General features: G+C 39.7%; 1 protein-coding gene across 2 annotated transcripts; it reads left to right on the top strand.

The window, feature by feature from the left end:
• Positions 1–446: 446 nt before the first annotated feature.
• LOC118827759 (C3a anaphylatoxin chemotactic receptor-like) lies at positions 447–13,202 on the top strand. Of its 2 annotated transcripts, none has more exons than XM_036599218.1 (2): positions 447–509; positions 11,733–13,202. In XM_036599218.1, exon 2 carries the CDS (start codon positions 11,762–11,764, stop codon positions 12,746–12,748), a length of 987 nt encoding a protein of 328 aa, XP_036455111.1. In that variant the 5' UTR covers positions 447–509; positions 11,733–11,761; the 3' UTR covers positions 12,749–13,202. The 2 variants fall into 2 exon arrangements, with proteins under 2 accessions (XP_036455111.1, XP_036455112.1); XM_036599219.1 differs by lacking the exon at positions 447–509 and adding an exon at positions 4,160–4,259.
• Positions 13,203–17,265: the final 4,063 nt, after the last annotated feature.

Raw genomic sequence — 17,265 nt, 5'->3', positions numbered from 1 at the left:
ATAGCCTGCAGTAAATGCAAACTAAATGAAAAACGTCTATGTTTTAAGGTAAAATAGGAAGGAAGAGTAAAGTAAGGAGAAGATGCAAGGTAAAATCTATTAAAAGAGGGGCTGTGATAACCCGACTGGTAAATCTGATCTGGACCCGAGCATATGTGGAAAGAGACCACATGCTGGGTTATTTAGCATTTAAGCGACTGCACAATTAAAAACAACAACAAAAAAAAAGACTATGAAAGTACACTCCATAAAAAAACGGAGCTATTCCACACATTTGCATACATGCTTTTTATATGTTTATTTCAGTAATAATAATACACAAAGATGACACAGTTGTTGGCCAGCAGAAATGTTGCAACAGGTATGGGTGCGTCACATCTTGTTCCTAAATTCTGAGAACTAAATCTAGCATTCAGAGGAATAGAATGTTGTGCAATTTTACAGCTAGAAATAGTTTGTCATAAGCAGCAAACGCACTGGACATCTCTCCAGCACTGGACCGATTACAGGTAATTCCGTTTTTATTCTAAACCAGACAAATGTTACTGAGACCTTACAGCAATCAGACAGCAGTACTGCATGTTTCATGTGATGTGGCTCTTTTTTAGAGATGTGTGATTCCTCAAACTCCGCAATGTGGTTGCGAGACAGCAGACTCAGCATTTCAGGCAGTAGCTTCTGCTCACTTGGAACAGTCTCATAATATGATCTTTCAGCCAGAGACTGAAGACCCTCAGAAAGCAAATAATAATCTTTATTTATATAAACAAAGCATGCCAGTGGCAGCTCAGTTAGTTGATAAAGCTTAGCAGTAATATTGAGTTTAATTATGAGTATTAATTTCTAATCAATATCAGAGAATAACACATCAAATTAAAAATAGAACTTAAGTTGAATGCTAATTTAAAGAGATATGTTTTTAAATGTTTCTTAAAAGTGTGCCCTGAGCTTAACTGTCTAATAAAAAGTGGAAGTTAGAAGCATAATAACTGAATTTTAAAATCTATCCTGAACGATACATGCAGTCAGCGCAGCTGTTTCAAAACAGGACTGATGTAATCTCTCTGTTTTATTTTTGTTAGGATCCGTGCTGCTACATTTTGAATGAGGTGTAGAGGATAGATTGATTTCTTAGAAAGTCCATGTTAGAAAAATCTTCTTTAAATAATCAGCCTGAGACCACCGATGTCTTTGAAGCTTTTATTCTTGCAGCAAGGGTCAAGTCTAGAATGTAATGCTCAAAGTGCTTTGGGTCATGCCCTGTCTTATACCTTTGGAAATGTACGTTTTACTCTTACTCCGCTGAACTATTCTTTAACTTCTGGTTTATCTATTTTCCGATACATCTCTTTTCTTCGAGTCTACCCAAAGGTTAAGTTCTCCTGTCTGTGTACGGTTGTTTCCACTTCTTACTGATAGGAGAGCCCTTCATCTGACCCCAGAGTGTACGCAGTGCACTCTGTCTGAGAGTTCTAAGCTTAAGCATAACCATATATGGTGATTCAAGCATGAACATAGAGTATAATACTGAATTTTTCTGACATTTCCCTCCTGTTTATACTATATGTGAGGGTTTAAACGCAAAGCATAAATCAGAGCATATCAGGGTTAAAAACAGTGTGTATCTCTGGATTATAACTTCTACAACCTGCTCTCCGCTAGGTTTTTACAGGCTGCTTCATGAACCATTCACTATCACTGTCCTTTATTCACAAGTTGGGTTCTTCAACTTCTAGCACAGTCATGGGCACGTAGGTGGACTCGTTCATGTCCTCATATACCATGACCTTGGTGACGGCAGAGTCGATGAGGCGCAGGAGGAGTCCTCTCGCACAGGGGATAAGACAGCACCCGCAGGTGGTGATGAGTGCTGCTTCCACGGCAAGAGAAATCAAAACAGAAGAGACAAGAGCACCCCACTTCCCGAACCATGATTCAAGCAGGGAGCTCAAGGGGTTATTGATACCAGCATTATCATGCATTTCTTTGGACAAGGTTTCCAAACCCTGGAGAGCCCTGGTAAAACTTCCATCAGGGGAGGTGTTATTGGGAATGAACGTACAGCAAAAGTCACCAAACATTCTACATACCCCGCCTCTCTCAGCCAGTAACATGTCTAGGGCAATCCTATCTTGCCATGCCATAAGTGATGTAGCCTGCAGCTGTTCATGGACAGCTTTTAGAGCATCTCTGCTATGATTTATGAAACGCAACTGATTGTAATACAAATGTTTCAATGGCTAATTTTTCAGACATAGAGAAGCGTGTGGAATTTAGCCAAGAGCCAGAAGTGGCATTATCTTGCATGGGAGTGGTTGAGGTAATGTTTGAGGTAGTTTGTGAGTAAGGTTTTGGAGTGACTTTTATTTGAAAATGACCTAAAGGATCTTGTCCGGAAAGATAACACCAAGTACATAAAGACCAGCATCAGAGGGTTTTGGTCTTGTGAGGGTGAGATACATTGGGTTACAGTCATGGAACAGGTTGTGGGTGTCTGGCCTTGATAGATAGACATACGTTGGTTTAAGGGATCAGGTCCATGGGAGGCTCTGGCAGGGCTGTATTCCCACCTAGAAATTCCAGAATTGCAAATAACATCATTCCAATAATCACACCAGCCACGCTTGGTGAGCCCAGGAGTGTCTATCAGAGGTGTTTCACAGACATATTTTTCTGCCCGAATGTAACCAGTTCTCTGGTCTGTACATTTGATTATTTGGCACAGATCAAATTTGACAGTACCAGTGACACCTTCCTGGTACTCCATTGTCAGGGTCTTAACTATTTTCCGAGGGCCCCCCCTTACCGGGTTGCCCTGATAGATGGGAGTATGAAACCCCTTTATCACATAGAGCCCATAGGCAGTAATGATTAAGTAATACAGTATCAGTCTGGTCATGGTCGAATCTGCTCCACTACTGTCTCTGGACTTTAATAATTTCTTCACTGGTGTTGAGACGAGTGGCCCTATTGGGGCCCCTTTGTAGCCGGACTAGTCCTTAAGAGGCTCTAAGCAGGTTTATTTCGACCATGATCAGAAAGTTCTCGTGCTTTCTTACAGTGAGAGAGATGAATCCAGGAGGGGCGTTCAGCTATTTTTACTGCTGTAGGGGTTGCTAGTAGCACCTGGAACGGTCCCTCCCACCGTGGGTCTGCCCAGGACTTCTTCTTTATGACCTTTATGAAAACCCAGTCTCCAGGTTCGACTTCTGTCTCTGGTCTCGGTTCTCCTTCAAGCTGTACGGGAGGATTATTAATAGAGAGAACATTTTGTTTATTCAACATGTTTCTCATGTAGATAGCTAAGCTCTCTTCTGCTTCTTCACTTCCTTTTGAAAGAGTTCTAAATTGGGGAATAACGTATGGCCTCCCATACATCATCTCAAAAGGAGTTAGCTCATTTTCTCCTGGCATTATGTGCATGTTTAATATTACTAGTGGGAGACAATAAACCCAGTTCTTTCCTGTTTCTGTCATTGTCTTTCGCAGTTTAGCTTTTATAATACCATTGTGTCGTTCTACCAATCCCGCTGATTGGGGTGGTAGACACAGTGATTTTTTAGTTCTATGTTTAACGCCTTACCCACATGTGTGATAAGGCTATTAACAAAGTGTGTGCCATTATCGCTATAGATTCTCTGAGGTATCCCATACCTAGGAATTATTTCTTTTACTAATGCTTTTGCCACAGTTAATGCATCTGGATTAGCACAGGGAAATATTTCAGTCCATTTGGTGAGTGAATCTATAATTACTAGGCAATACTTTTTCCCTTCGCATTTACTTAATTCTATGAAATCCATACATATGTGCTGAAAAGGCCATTGTGGTTTTGGAAATTTGCCTCTGTGGGTTGTGTTTTGCATATATCTCACATGCTAGACAAAAAGTTTTTGAGTAATTTGTAAACCCATAAGCTGTGAACACTTGATTTATGGTATGCACCATCCCTCCTGTTGAGACATGGCAAGGGCCATGGCTCAAAAGAGCGGCATACGTAAATAAGTTCTTTGGAAGGATAGGCTTTCCTAGGGGTCAGGAGTAGATGTTAGAAGCATTGACCTGTGTCCCATTTTTTAACCAATGTTGTTTTTCAGTGTCAGGAGAAACACGCTGCATATCTGCCAGTACTTCCTCATCTAAGTGTGTGTGTGTGTGTTTCAGAACTAAGAGAGAGGATGTGAGCCGCATGAAGAGCAGCCCGCTTCGCTTCCTCATCAGCTCTCTGATTGCCCTTAGAGACAGGGTCATCGTGGCGTGTGAGCAGCACACTTACAAACAGTGAGACGCTTAGGCAATTAAATTGAGTCTAAAAGGTTTAGAATAAGTTGTTTGTGGTTAATTGGTTTACCTGCGGAGGTAATCATACCTCTGTTTTTCCATTGCTGGGCAAAAAATGTGGACAGTGGAGAAGGCGTAATTACTATCCATCCAGATAACGGCGGACTTTCCCTTCGCGAGCTTACATGCTTCAGTTAAAGCGACAAGTTCTGCAGCTTGTGCAGACTGGTGACTTAGCAATTTTCCACTTTTTAACAACCTATCACTAGTGACTACAGCAATCCCAGTGGCATTAGTGCCATCGGGGCGTTTGCTACTAGAGCCATCTACAAACATAGTAACGTCAGGGCTGGCGAATGGTTGATCTTTGAGATCAGCACGAGGCAATACATTTTCTGCTGTAACATCCAAACAGCTATGCGGGGATCCCTCAGAGGCATTTGGCATAAGGGTTGAAGGGTTAAGCCCTGTGCAACGTTCTATTTCCAGATGAGGTTGTGACAACAATGTCGTCATGCATGACAAATGTCTGGAGGGAGAGAGATAAGAAATTTTGTTCTGCAGCAAAATAATTGAGACAGCGTGTGCGACACGCAAAACTAGATGATGAAACAAAAACACGGAGGCAGAGGCTTGAACAGCGAGTGAGGCAGCAACAACAGCCTGTACACAGGGAGGCAAAGCCCTAGCCACAGGGTCTAATTTAGAGGAGTAAAATGCTACAGGGCGAGCTCTCTCTCCATTCATTTGTGTCAACACAGAAGACATGAACCCATTTCTGCAATCTACAGTCTGAAAAAAGGATTTAGAGTAGTCAGGAAGCCCTAATACGGATGAGCTGACCAAAAGTTGCTTAATACGAATGAAAGCGTCCTCGGCTTCGGGAGTCCAGAGGAGGCTGTCATGGGCTGCCATGGGGCTAGAGTAGATGAGGTCAGTCAAAGGGGCTACAATCTCAGCATGATTTGCGACCCAACTGCGGCACTAATTAACCATGCCGAGAAAAGACATCATTTGGCGTTTTGTTTCAGGTTTGGGCACCTGCAGAATAGCACTTTTACGGGCCTCATCTATGTGCCTGCCCTCATGGGAGAGAATGTGGCCAAGATATTTAACTTGTTTTTTGCAAAGCTGCAGCTTGTCTTTACTGACTTTGTGGCGGCCCTCCGCCAAGAAGTGGAGAAGGGCCACTGTGTCAGTCCAGCATGAGTCCTTATCAGGACTAGCAAGCAAAATATCATCAACATACAGCAGAATTTTACTGCTTGTAAATCCTGGACCATTCTCCAGCCGGTGGATGGTGGTGTCTTTTTAACAGGAAACAATGGGGTATTACACGGAGAGTCAGGACACTCAATGAGTACTCCAGCTTTTAACAGATCTGCAATGATAGGTTCTATACCAGCCTCAGCTTCTGGCTTAAGTGGATACTGTCTCTGATGTGGTCGGAATGAGGATTTGGGTGTAATAGAAACAGGAGAAATTCCCTTAATAAGGCCTACATCCGCTTTGTTCTTTAACCAAAGCTTTTCAGGGACAGTATGCAGTCTAGCCATTTCGTAATCGGTGAGAGACAAAACATGTCATGGTTCTTGTCCTGCAGAGCTGGCCAAGTGTACACGCGGAGTCCCACGTGTGACCCAGTTTAATTGCATACGGAAAGCATGTACCTCAAAAGAATGTTCGACCCCAGGCATATATTCTCACCAACCGCGAGCATGTTCACAGGCAGTGACGAAGACACCCACGTCACTCCAGTTGTGTTTTTGATCCTTAGAGACAGAAATGTGGGGCACGGTGTGCCCGAGATGCAATTTTTGCATGTCGGGTTGCAATGTGCATACTGCGCCACACATTCCTCGGCCGGACCAGTACAATGTGGACAATGTAATGGTTGTACATTGAGTTTTAAAGAATCGTTCCTCGTATTTAGGCTCACGGCCACTGGTGTGTTTGAAAAACATTGTTCAATGCAAATCATTTGGATTCATATATTCTGCCAATTCATAGCCCATTCCGCGGGCTTTGTCAACTAGGGCCTGGGAGACCGAACTTGGGCCCGTGTTGACAAGATCTAAAGAATACCAGTAATGGGGAGAAGAATCGTCTTCCAATACCAATACAAGATCTGCACATCGCTGGGCCCGCAGCCCGTCAAGGACCGGAATCACAGCGATCTGCAGATCAGCCAACATGTCTCTCCCCAAAAGATTAACTGGAACGTCAGGTGAAAGCACAATTTGAGCGTCGCGACTACGTATGCCAGTTCAGGGATCAAATAAACGAACAGGCATAGACAGTCACGCTTGGTTAACTTTACCATCGGCAGATTTGACATAAATCAAATCATCAGAAATTTGAACATGTGGAACATCGTCAGGATGAATAACTGTACGTGATGCCCCAGTATCACACAAGAAGGTAACTTCTTGACCCTTCACGTCTAGAGTTATTTTGGGCTTTGTTTTTGAACTGAGCAGGAAGGTGTCAACATGCATTAGACAGACAGGCTCATCCTCAACTCCCTCCCTATCTTTGCTATTGTCATTGGAAATGAAAGAGTCAGTCTGACCTGTTGCCGTCTCTAGTCATGCCGTCCATCCATTGGTCGGGGGATCAATTGACCCACGGTTGCCCTTGCGTCTGTTTTTACAGTAGCGGGCCTGATGTCCCGCCTTACCACACTCCCAGCAGGCGTCCCCACCTGGAGTAGGAGTGGCGGATCTTTCTCATCCTCCGAAGTAGCCGCGCCCCCTTCCGCGACCCCTTCCACCTCCTTCAGCCTGAAAATAGACTTCCTCACCCTCTTTAGTTTGCAAGACAAATGGAGTTGCTTTTTTGGCTTTCTTTTTCTCTTTGAAATGTCTTTCAGCATGCCTAGCATATTCTAAGGTGTTGTTTAACTGAGCTGAGCGATTATCAATCATGTGTTTAGTAACAAACTGCTTATTGGTTGGAGTGCACCTTTAAAGAATGCATTTTTCAACTGCTGTTCATAAGGACTGTCACTGATAGAATTTGGTGGAAAAGGTACTCCACTGTTAATGTCAAAAATCTCTTTAAGTCTACCGAAGTATGCGGCGATTGATTCATCATCCCGTTGGATACAGTGGTTTATTTCTGACCAGTCAGCCATATGAGCAAACTTGGTTTCAATGCGCTCAAGCAGGGCAGCTTGTCTAGTACTTAGAGTGGGGTCCCAATGTGCTAATGGAACACCCTGTCCGTTAAAAGGACTCCAATCTCCGCTAATCAGACACCAGTCCATTCCCATAATTTGTCTTAACGCGTGCTCATATTCCATGCCATTCAGTCTATAACTAGTATAGAGATTTGCCATTTTAGTTTTAAAATCTTCCATTTTCATTTTAGGATGGAGAATACCTTCCGTGGCTTTCCTTACATCCTCCTCAGTCCAAGGTCTAAACACAAACATAGTGGGATTGCTGCCGTCAAGATTGGGGTTGGGGTTTGGGACTTCGATCATAGGGTAGGCTTCAACTATTTCTTTATTTAAATCTCTAACAACAGCACCATCGGGGGAAAACCCAGGAAGATAGCGCGTAAAACTGGGGAGAGAAGTAAAGGATGGAATGAACTGACTGTGCAGCTGTCTTCCGTCCGTTGGAACTAAAGCAGCCAAGGGTGAGGGAGTCACTGGTGCTGGAGGGGCGGACGCGATATCACTTTTACTGTCCTTGTCAGTACGTACAGTCACACCAACACTATAACCAGGTGGTGGGTCAGTCTCCCCGTGACTATTAAGTTGCGGGTAAAGTCTACGTCCAACAGCATTTTCGTCCTCTTTGTCCGTCAGTGTTAACCCGTCAATTTTTCTGAGCTCCGTAGCTTTTCTTATACCTTCTGTGTGCTTTTTTGCCTCTACCAACCATTCTTTGGCTGAACTATGACCTTCTCTTACCAACCTTTTTGAACTTCCTTTAGCCCTCTTCTCTATCTCTGATAGCAGATTCTCACATTCTGACATACTCAACCTTCCTTTAAATCCATATTTATTTTTCCATCTTTTAAACCATTTGCGTTATCCTTCTCTTAGAACAAAACTTCACATCACCTGGCAGCCCGGGCTCCGCTTTGTCATAACAACAACAACTGCAGCAATTACCCATGACGTTAAAATTTTTAACGGTACCAAAACACTTACACAAATACAACCACCACATAGACTGGCAGTTTTACGTTTACAACAACACTCACACAACTGTTCAGGGTCTTTCACCTGAACACCATTCAGGGTCTTTCACCTGAATACCATTCGGGGTCTTTCACCCGAATACTTTATGCCTTTCGGACTTTATTGCCGGGGCGCTACCTCCGGTCTTCACTTACTAGGACTTAGTAAAAACACCTAATAAATGACCAGACTCCCTCACCTGGCTTTACTTCCCGCGTGTTGGATCTTCACCCAACCGACGACCAGATGGCCTATTCTGGGCTTTTATGAACCAGTAAGAAAAACCCTTTTTCTTACCTTCAAAGTACGGTGTCTCGGCGATTCTAGAACGATCCCGTCACTTCTCCACCACCCAGAGGATCCTGGCCTCTTTTTGAAAGCTCAAACGTCCTCAGAGAGAACGTGCCCGAGGTCTTTTCTTGTCAGGAGTCCTAAAACTCCCCCGCGTGGTTCAGGTCCCTGTATCTGGGTAGCGGAGGAGATGTTGTTAGAAAAGTCTTCTTTAAATAATCAGCCTGAGACCACCGATGTCTTTGAAGCTTTTATTCTTGCAGCAAGGGAGCAGTTACACACAGAGTCAAGTCTAGAATGTAATGCTCAAAGTGCTTTGGGTCATGCCCTGTCTTATACCTTTGGAAATGTACGTTTTACTCTTACTCCGCTGAACTATTCTTTAACTTCTGGTTTATCTATTTTCCGATACATCTCTTTTCTTCGAGTCTACCCAAAGGTTAAGTTCTCCTGTCTGTGTACGGTTGTTTCCACTTCTTACTGATAGGAGAGCCCTTCATCTGACCCCAGAGTGTACGCAGTGCACTCTGTCTGAATTCTTCTGCCTACAGAGTTCTAAGCTTAAGCATAACCATATATGGTGATTCAAGCATGAACATAGAGTATAATACTGAATTTTTCTGACAGTCCAGTTAGAAGAGCATTAAAGTGATTTCTCGATAACCATTGTATTACCTTAGTTTAATGTCATTTCAATGTATTATGGTCCCTTTCATCATAACAAGCAGAAAAAAACTGCTAGTAGTATGCTGATGTCTCCATAGCTAGCTTGCTAAATTTGAACAAGATGCTAGTTCTTCGATTCTCTGAAGGAACTTTACCCTCCTCTGCAGACTGGCAGGGCTAGGAGCCTGTTAATGAAGTAATGTTCTTCTTTATTTGAAGTGTGGCCCATTTCGTAGGGAAGATTTTAACCACTACCCCTTGTAATTCAGTTCCGAGGGGCAAGGTGACACTCGAAAACAAGGGGTATAATATATGATAATTAGGATGAGCTTGCAGTTCTAAAATCTATGCAGAAAGCTTACATTCAGCTCAGTAACGTCTTAAAACGCTCCCTTCCGGCAAAGCGTCTTATGTAGAGCATCTCGGTTTATTAATAGTACCTTCCCTTCCGCTCTCAGACTTTTGAACTCCACTCCACAACCATTCATCTTGTTTATTTTATTAATTTTATGGACAGGGCCTTAGACACTTTGAATCACTTTACTGTTAAGGCCTTGTTATACAAATTCTTTAGAATGAATCATGACCTAAGGTCACAGTGTATCAGTTTATGTTTAGCAGTATCTGAACTCAGTTCTAAGTTGAGTCAACTAAATTCTTTAGTTTTTTAGTCAATTTCAAATTCAGGGAGTTAATTTGTATAAAAATGTAATACATATTCACGACATTTTGCCAAAATGTACATCACTGCTATGTTAAGTATGTCTGGAACGCATCTTGAAGTAGAAATTAAGAAATATACACTATATAGAATATATATGAATCAAATGCTGCCAATTACTCAGTAATAAGAGGAATTTAGATCATTCATGCTCAATAATTTGCATAAAGAGATCTTAACAAAGTGTGCATTAGTACAAATAATAATGATGTGGTAATGTGATTTTCACATAACAGACCAAAATCATTATTATTATTATTGTTTACCCATAAAATAGTACAATTCTTAAGCATATAATGTCGCAGTGCTACAATAAAAAATAAGCCCAACTCTTACAAGATTTCCCCTCACTGGAGTGCCTTACTCAAACAGAATACAAGATATTCATCTGCGAGTCATTACTTTTTCAGCCAGTGTGTCTGATTTTTTGGCCTGATATTATTTAGGTCTTTTTTAAACCAAAGTTCACAATATGTGGGCTAAATAGACAAATAAAACATGCTAACCCACTTCCAGTACTTTTTATTACTCTAAATTGCAATATAAACAGGGGAGGTCTTTGTACAAGGCAAAGTTGGGCAGCCACCTAGGGTCCAGTGAAAATATATATTAGATATTCTGTACGTGTTGATGTTATATCACCTATTATTTGCAGTTAGTTTGGATTGTTTCAAGCAAATTTCTTAAAACAAGCTATATTACTGGCCAATATAGTGAAATTGTTTTAAGGTGTGTAGAAATAATTGTCCATATTCTGGGAAACCAAATTTTCTTTGCTTTTCTGAAATGAAACAGATTAAAGATGTATGCAAACAATGTTAAAGTTTTAAACTCTTCTGTTCATTTATGTTATGATGAGTTTAAACCCAAAGCATTAATTGAAATAGTAATAGGCTAAATATATGCAAAATCGTTATATATTATTACATTTTAGAGCAGGAAGTGGGACTGCATCCCTGACCCTTATGGCCACATGGTGAGCAGTTAGATCTCATTGTTATGAAGTAAATGTATCCCAAAGTCTGAAAAATCAGTGTATAACATCATAAATTGTCCCAACTGAAACACTGATTTTTCTGCAATTAAACAAACTTTGTGGTCAAATAAAAAAATATTATGATTTTATGTGTGTACAACAGTTCACTGGCGAGCTTTTTGAGTTCTGAATTAGCTACAGTTGTCTTTACTGAAACAATCACTACTAAAACATTTGGTAAAGTTTCAGTAATTTATAATTATTTTGGTAATGATAAAATGGAATATTTAATATGATTAAATATTCATTTTAATAAAATATACTACATAATAATACTAAATAAAGGTATGGAGACACTCAAAGCAAAAGTATTTTATTCCAAAATCTAATAAAAGTTAAAAGTCCAACAAAAGCCTTAAACAACAGCCTGTTTAAGTCTAAGGGACAAACAGAGGTTGGAAAACAGTCACATAAATCCAATCCCTGGTCCAAGTCATTTTTGCATTGAATCTGAACCGATTCCATAGCACTAGTGTTTTCTGACTGACCTGAAATGTATGCTATAAAAGTCAGCAACAAGCCTGTCTGTGTTTGCTTTCCAGAATCCAGAGGTATCACAACTTCTACTCCAATGACAGCGGCAGAATATCCTGACTTTAAAAACCACACAAGTCTGAATATGAGTTCTTCTTGCACAGATGTGAATTGTATCATCTACTCAGTGGCGAATGTGATCATCTTCGTCCTGGGTGTTGCTGGAAATGGTTTAGTGATCTGGATTGCAGGCTTTAAGATGAAGAAGTCCGTCATCGCCACCTGGTACCTGAGTCTGGCCGTGTCCGACTTCATAATGTGCTCCACCTTGCCCTTTGGTGTTGTCCAAAAGGTTACAAATGAGTGGATCTTTGGACGCTTCATGTGTAAATTCCGGTATTTCATCAAGCTTCTCAACATGTACAGCAGCATCTTCCTCCTCGTCATCATCAGTGTGGACCGCTGTGTGGTTGTTATGTTTCCTGTATGGGCTCGGAACAAGCGCACCATAAGAAAGGCTGTCGTGACAGTCATTCTAACTTGGATCGTCTCAGCAGCACTTAGCTCACCAGCGGCCATTTTCCGAGACATTCAGGACAAACAGAAGACACAATGTAAAAGAACTGGCATAAATGAGCAAAGCCATTTTGCCATAGTGTATTGCAGATTCATTTTTGGATTCGTGATCCCGTTCCTGATCATTGTCATCTGTTATGTCATCATCATGCGAAAGCTGAAGTTCAACCAGATGGCGACGTCCAAAAAGCCATTCAAGATCATGACGCTGCTGATAGCTGCTTTCCTCATCTGCTGGTTGCCTTTTCATCTTTATTCTCTTTTAAGAATACGTTATAAAGAATTTAATTTTGTCAAAATCCTAGATTTATTTGGCGTCATTCTTGCCAACGCCAACAGTTGTTTGAACCCGATTCTTTATGCGTTCATGGGGAGGGACTTTAAGAGGCAGTGTTATGCGGTTCTGTCCAACATTGAGAATGCAATTGAGGAGGAGGAGGAGGGCCAGGAAGGAGTCCAAGGGACAGTTGTCAACACCGATGAGGAAAGCATAAGTTCAGCCATTTGACAAATTTGAACAGTTGAAAGGAAAACAATATTTTACTTGTTTATTTAACACAAAAAAACTAATAAAAAAATAATTTACACCCGAAAAAGTGTAACAATGCTTGCTTTAACTGTAGGTACAAAATGACTAGATTTTATGAGGAGAATGATGCCCGAAGCTAAAACTGTAAAGGCTTGTAATTTATAAAAGAAAAAAAGGGCAAGCCTTAACATCAAGGATGGGAATTATTTGCTATAAGTCATGAAATATTATCTATGTACTAGTTAACTGTTCATTAGTGTAGCATTAAATTAGTTCATCTCTTAAATTAAGTTTTTATACACACTTCTATAACCCAAAAAGCCAGTTTGCATTCAGCCAGTTAGCACTGAAGTCTTTGTAGCTAATGAATAAAAAGCCTTATTATGTAATAAGCCTGAGATTTTAATGGCTTAGGAGCCATTACTGGGGAAAAGTAAACACATCTATCAGTTCATCAGCAGTGCAATAAGCAACAGTTAGCACACAGTTCATACATAAATATGTGAAAGATGAAGTTCAACCAGATTACGATGTCAAAAAAACATTCAAGATCATGACGCTGCTGATAGCTGCTTTCCTGATTGGCAAATAAACAAATGAACAAGTCATATATAAATAAAAATAAGGTTAAATTACTCAGCAGTATTAAAGAAGAACACAACAAATGTTTCCTTCTAGGTTCAATTTCTGAAATATTATCCCAGTCACCAGTGTCTTGTTTGTAGCCTCAATGTGTCATCATGTAGTCCACTAGTGGCATGTTTGTCTTGTATATGTAGCTCATTTCTTTTTCTGACTGTTTTTGTTATTGTTTGTCTAGTCACCTTGTCTATTTTCTATCTATCTTAGTCTCTGGCTTAGTTTCTACACTTGATGCTTACATCAACTTTGACTCACAACTTCATTGCACCTACATTACAAAAGTAATGGGGACAGTGAGCTGTGGATTTTTCAAACTGAACACACTTGTCTTCAGCTAGGTTAGCCTCATAGAGCTAATAAGCTAGTCATGCAAGTTTGTAATGCATAAAGTGTGAATATAATGTACCACCATTTCCACAAGAGAAATACCTCAGGATATATTGAATTCTAGTCAAGCGGGTTAAATGGGTGGTCTTTGCCCTTTTATGATGGTTGCCATTGTTTTAATTTGTTTTAAATATTATGCCTGCAAAGGAATATTATCTTCTATTTTTACTAATGTACTTGGTTGATATGGACATTTGATACTTAGGTGTTTAATGCATTATAATGTATTTATTACTTTTTTGTTATTGCATTGTACAAATCCAAGTCTAAAACCGTTGTGAAATGTAAATAAAAACAGAAAGCAGTGATTTTATGATCTACTTTGTCCTGTATGTATTTGAAAACAGTACAAAAACATGATATTTACTGTTCTACCTTATCAAGTTGATTTATTGTAAATATATGCTAATTTTTAAAGAGGTGATGTAATCATGCTTGGGTAGCAAAGGAGCATCCAGGACAACTTTAATCCTTTATGAGCGAGTATTGGTTCAAGGCTTGACACCAAAACTGTCAACAAGTGCTTGCGATAATTTTCACTACTATGTTAAATAGTAAAATGAAAAGAATTTCTGTGCATAAAAAGTTAGGCCAAACACCACAAGTGAGTGCCTGTGACCTTTGATTCCTCAGACAGCATGTTTCTCAGATGGATATCACCTTATGGGCTTGGAAATACTTGCCACTGTCAAGTCACTGCATCCACAAATGCAAGTTGTTCAAGTGTACCATGCTAAGTGGTAGTCATTTGTCAACAACATCCAGAAATGCTGCTGACTTCTCTGGGCTCATTTGAAATTAAGTGATGCACAGTTCAAATGTGTGTTGTGGCCTGATGAGTGAACTTTTCAGATTGTTTATGGAAATAATGTATGTTGTGTTCTCTGGTCCAAAAAAGTAAATGAGCTAGTAGTCATGAATGTAAAGTAGATTGTTACTATCCAGGGTCTGTCATTATATGGGGTAACTTGGGTCTGTGAGTGGGTAACTTGCCCAAGTGCGAATGTATATACATATAAGAGCTATATCTGCTGCAATTTAGATGCCATCTTTGTCATTAACATCCATGTTAATTTCAACTTGACAGCACCAAGAAACATTCAGGATGTGTCACAACAGCATGTTGTGGTGCAACATGAATTGCAAAATATGACAATGAAGGCCCTCTATGGCTTTACAGCTAAAGACTTACACTGCAAAAATAGCATTTTATCAAGGGGAATGATCTTAAATCATGTCGATATATCTAAAATTTCCCATTTTGAGGTGGTTGTGCACTTATTATGAGGTTATGTAGCTTATTTCCAGAAATGTTTTACATGTTTTAGGTCATTTTATTAAGTAAAAGTATCTCACTATACTGACAGATACTTTTGCTGGCTTCAAGTACATTTCTTAAACAAGCTAAATTTCATGCCAATATTGTGAGATAATTTTACTTAATAAAATTACTTAAAACAAGAAAAAATGTCTTAAATTAAGCTTGTAACTATCTCAACAGGAGAAATATTAGATTTCTTGACTTTATGTAAGATAATTTTACTTGACAAAATACCATATTTTGCAGTGTACTAACTGAAGATCGGTAAAAAAATCCACTTTCAAGACTGGATCAATTGTTGTCTTCAGTTCCCAAATGTCCTAAAGCAGCAATATGTCATGTCGTTACCAAGATACCAACAGCTCACTGCTAGCTGCTAGCATTAGACCTTAGCATCTTTTACCAAGAGAAAAGTTTTTATCTAACCGCATCACTGAAGCAAAAGATTATGGGATATTTAAGGCAGTGGAGGATACATATGAACTGCCTTCAGAAAACGCCTGAATGAAGGAACCTCAGCAGACAGCATTTTATATAAACATTTGATTAAGACATGACTGGGTGCCTTCCTGCCTCACAATACTGTAAGAGTAGGCAGTGTTTATTTCATTCAGACACAGCCAATCTTGCTGTGATTGGCTAATTTACTCAGCAAACAGGTGAGTGAATGTACACTGGATCACTTCAGCACTGCTCTATGAGCTACAGTGAGGCTATTCAAAGATGAGATCAGTTGACTATCAAAAATTAGTCAGATATAACAATTTATCATGCTATATAATGACTCTTTTATGGTAGAATACAGTGCTACAGTGTATAGTGCACAGAGTGGTCTGGCTAGCTTTCTAATCATTACACTCAAGTTTAATCTGCAGTAAACGCAAACTAAATGAATAACTTCTGTAGCCTGTCTATATAAAATTCATGTCATTTTAACACAGTTTATGTATTTTAAATTTTAAATTTAAATTAAAATTTCATTTAAAATTATTCATAGCGTTCCACCACAATGAAATTTCTGGGTCTTATCTGGCAACCCCATTCTGAAAGTTCTAGCTATGCCCCTGCTGCTGCCTTACTTTTATATTTTTTGTTTGACATGTAGATTAAAAAGCCCTGCGATGGACTGGTGAACTGTCCAGGGTGTATCCTGCCTTCCACCCAATGACTACTCGGATAGGCTCCAGCTCCCCCTGCGACCCCAGAAGGAGAAGCGGCTTAGAAGATCTAAGCTCCCCGGCACTGGACTAATGACGGGTAATTCCTTTTTTATTCTAATACAAACCAGACAAGGGCTACCAAGAGCATACAGCAATCAGATAGCATTACTGGCAAGCATTTTTTATGTGATGTGCTTCTTTTTGAGAGATGTGCGATACCTCAAACTCTTTTTGTAATAATCTTAAATAATAATCTTTATTTATATAAACAAAGCATGCTGGTAGCAGCTTAGGCGGTTGATAAATCTTAACAGTAATATTGAGTTTAATTATGAGTACTAATTTCTAATCATAGAAGGCACGCTGTGATGTAAGTGGTGCTTTAAGGTCATTTAGAGCCTTAAAAACTATTAGCAGAAGTTTTAAATCTATCCTGAAAGATACAGGTAGTTAGCACAGCTGTTTCAAAATGGGACTGATATAATCTCTCTGTTTTATTATTGTTAGGATTTGTGCTGCTGCATTTTGTATGAGGTGCACAGGATAGATCGTTTTCTTAGGAAGTCCAGTAAGAAGAGCATTACAGTGATCAACTCTGCTTATAACAAACGCACGAACAAGTTTCTCTGCATCACTCTTACATAGAAAAGGCTGAACTTTAGCAATATTTCTCAAATGATAAAAAGTTATTATAGTGACTGTGTTTCTGAAGTGGAGTTAAAAAAAAAAATGTTAAAAGTTAAGTCGATTTTAAATTCAGTATGTCTTTTTTTGTAAAAAAATAAGTACACGTTCATGATATTTTGCCAAAAAGATTGAGTACATCACTGCTATGTCAATATTGTGTTCTATATAAGAGTTCAAGGTCTGGAACACATCTTGAAGAATTAGTAATAATAAACAGAAATTAAGCAATATACACTATACAATATACAATATACACAAGTCATATGACATATACACAGCTGCCATTCATTAGTACTCAG

Source organism: Colossoma macropomum, unplaced genomic scaffold (genome assembly GCF_904425465.1).
Source record: "Colossoma macropomum unplaced genomic scaffold, Colossoma_macropomum, whole genome shotgun sequence".
Lineage (NCBI taxonomy): Eukaryota > Metazoa > Chordata > Actinopteri > Characiformes > Serrasalmidae > Colossoma > Colossoma macropomum.
The sequence above is the reverse complement of the archived record's forward strand: the minus strand, read 5'-3'. Positions and strand labels throughout refer to the sequence as shown.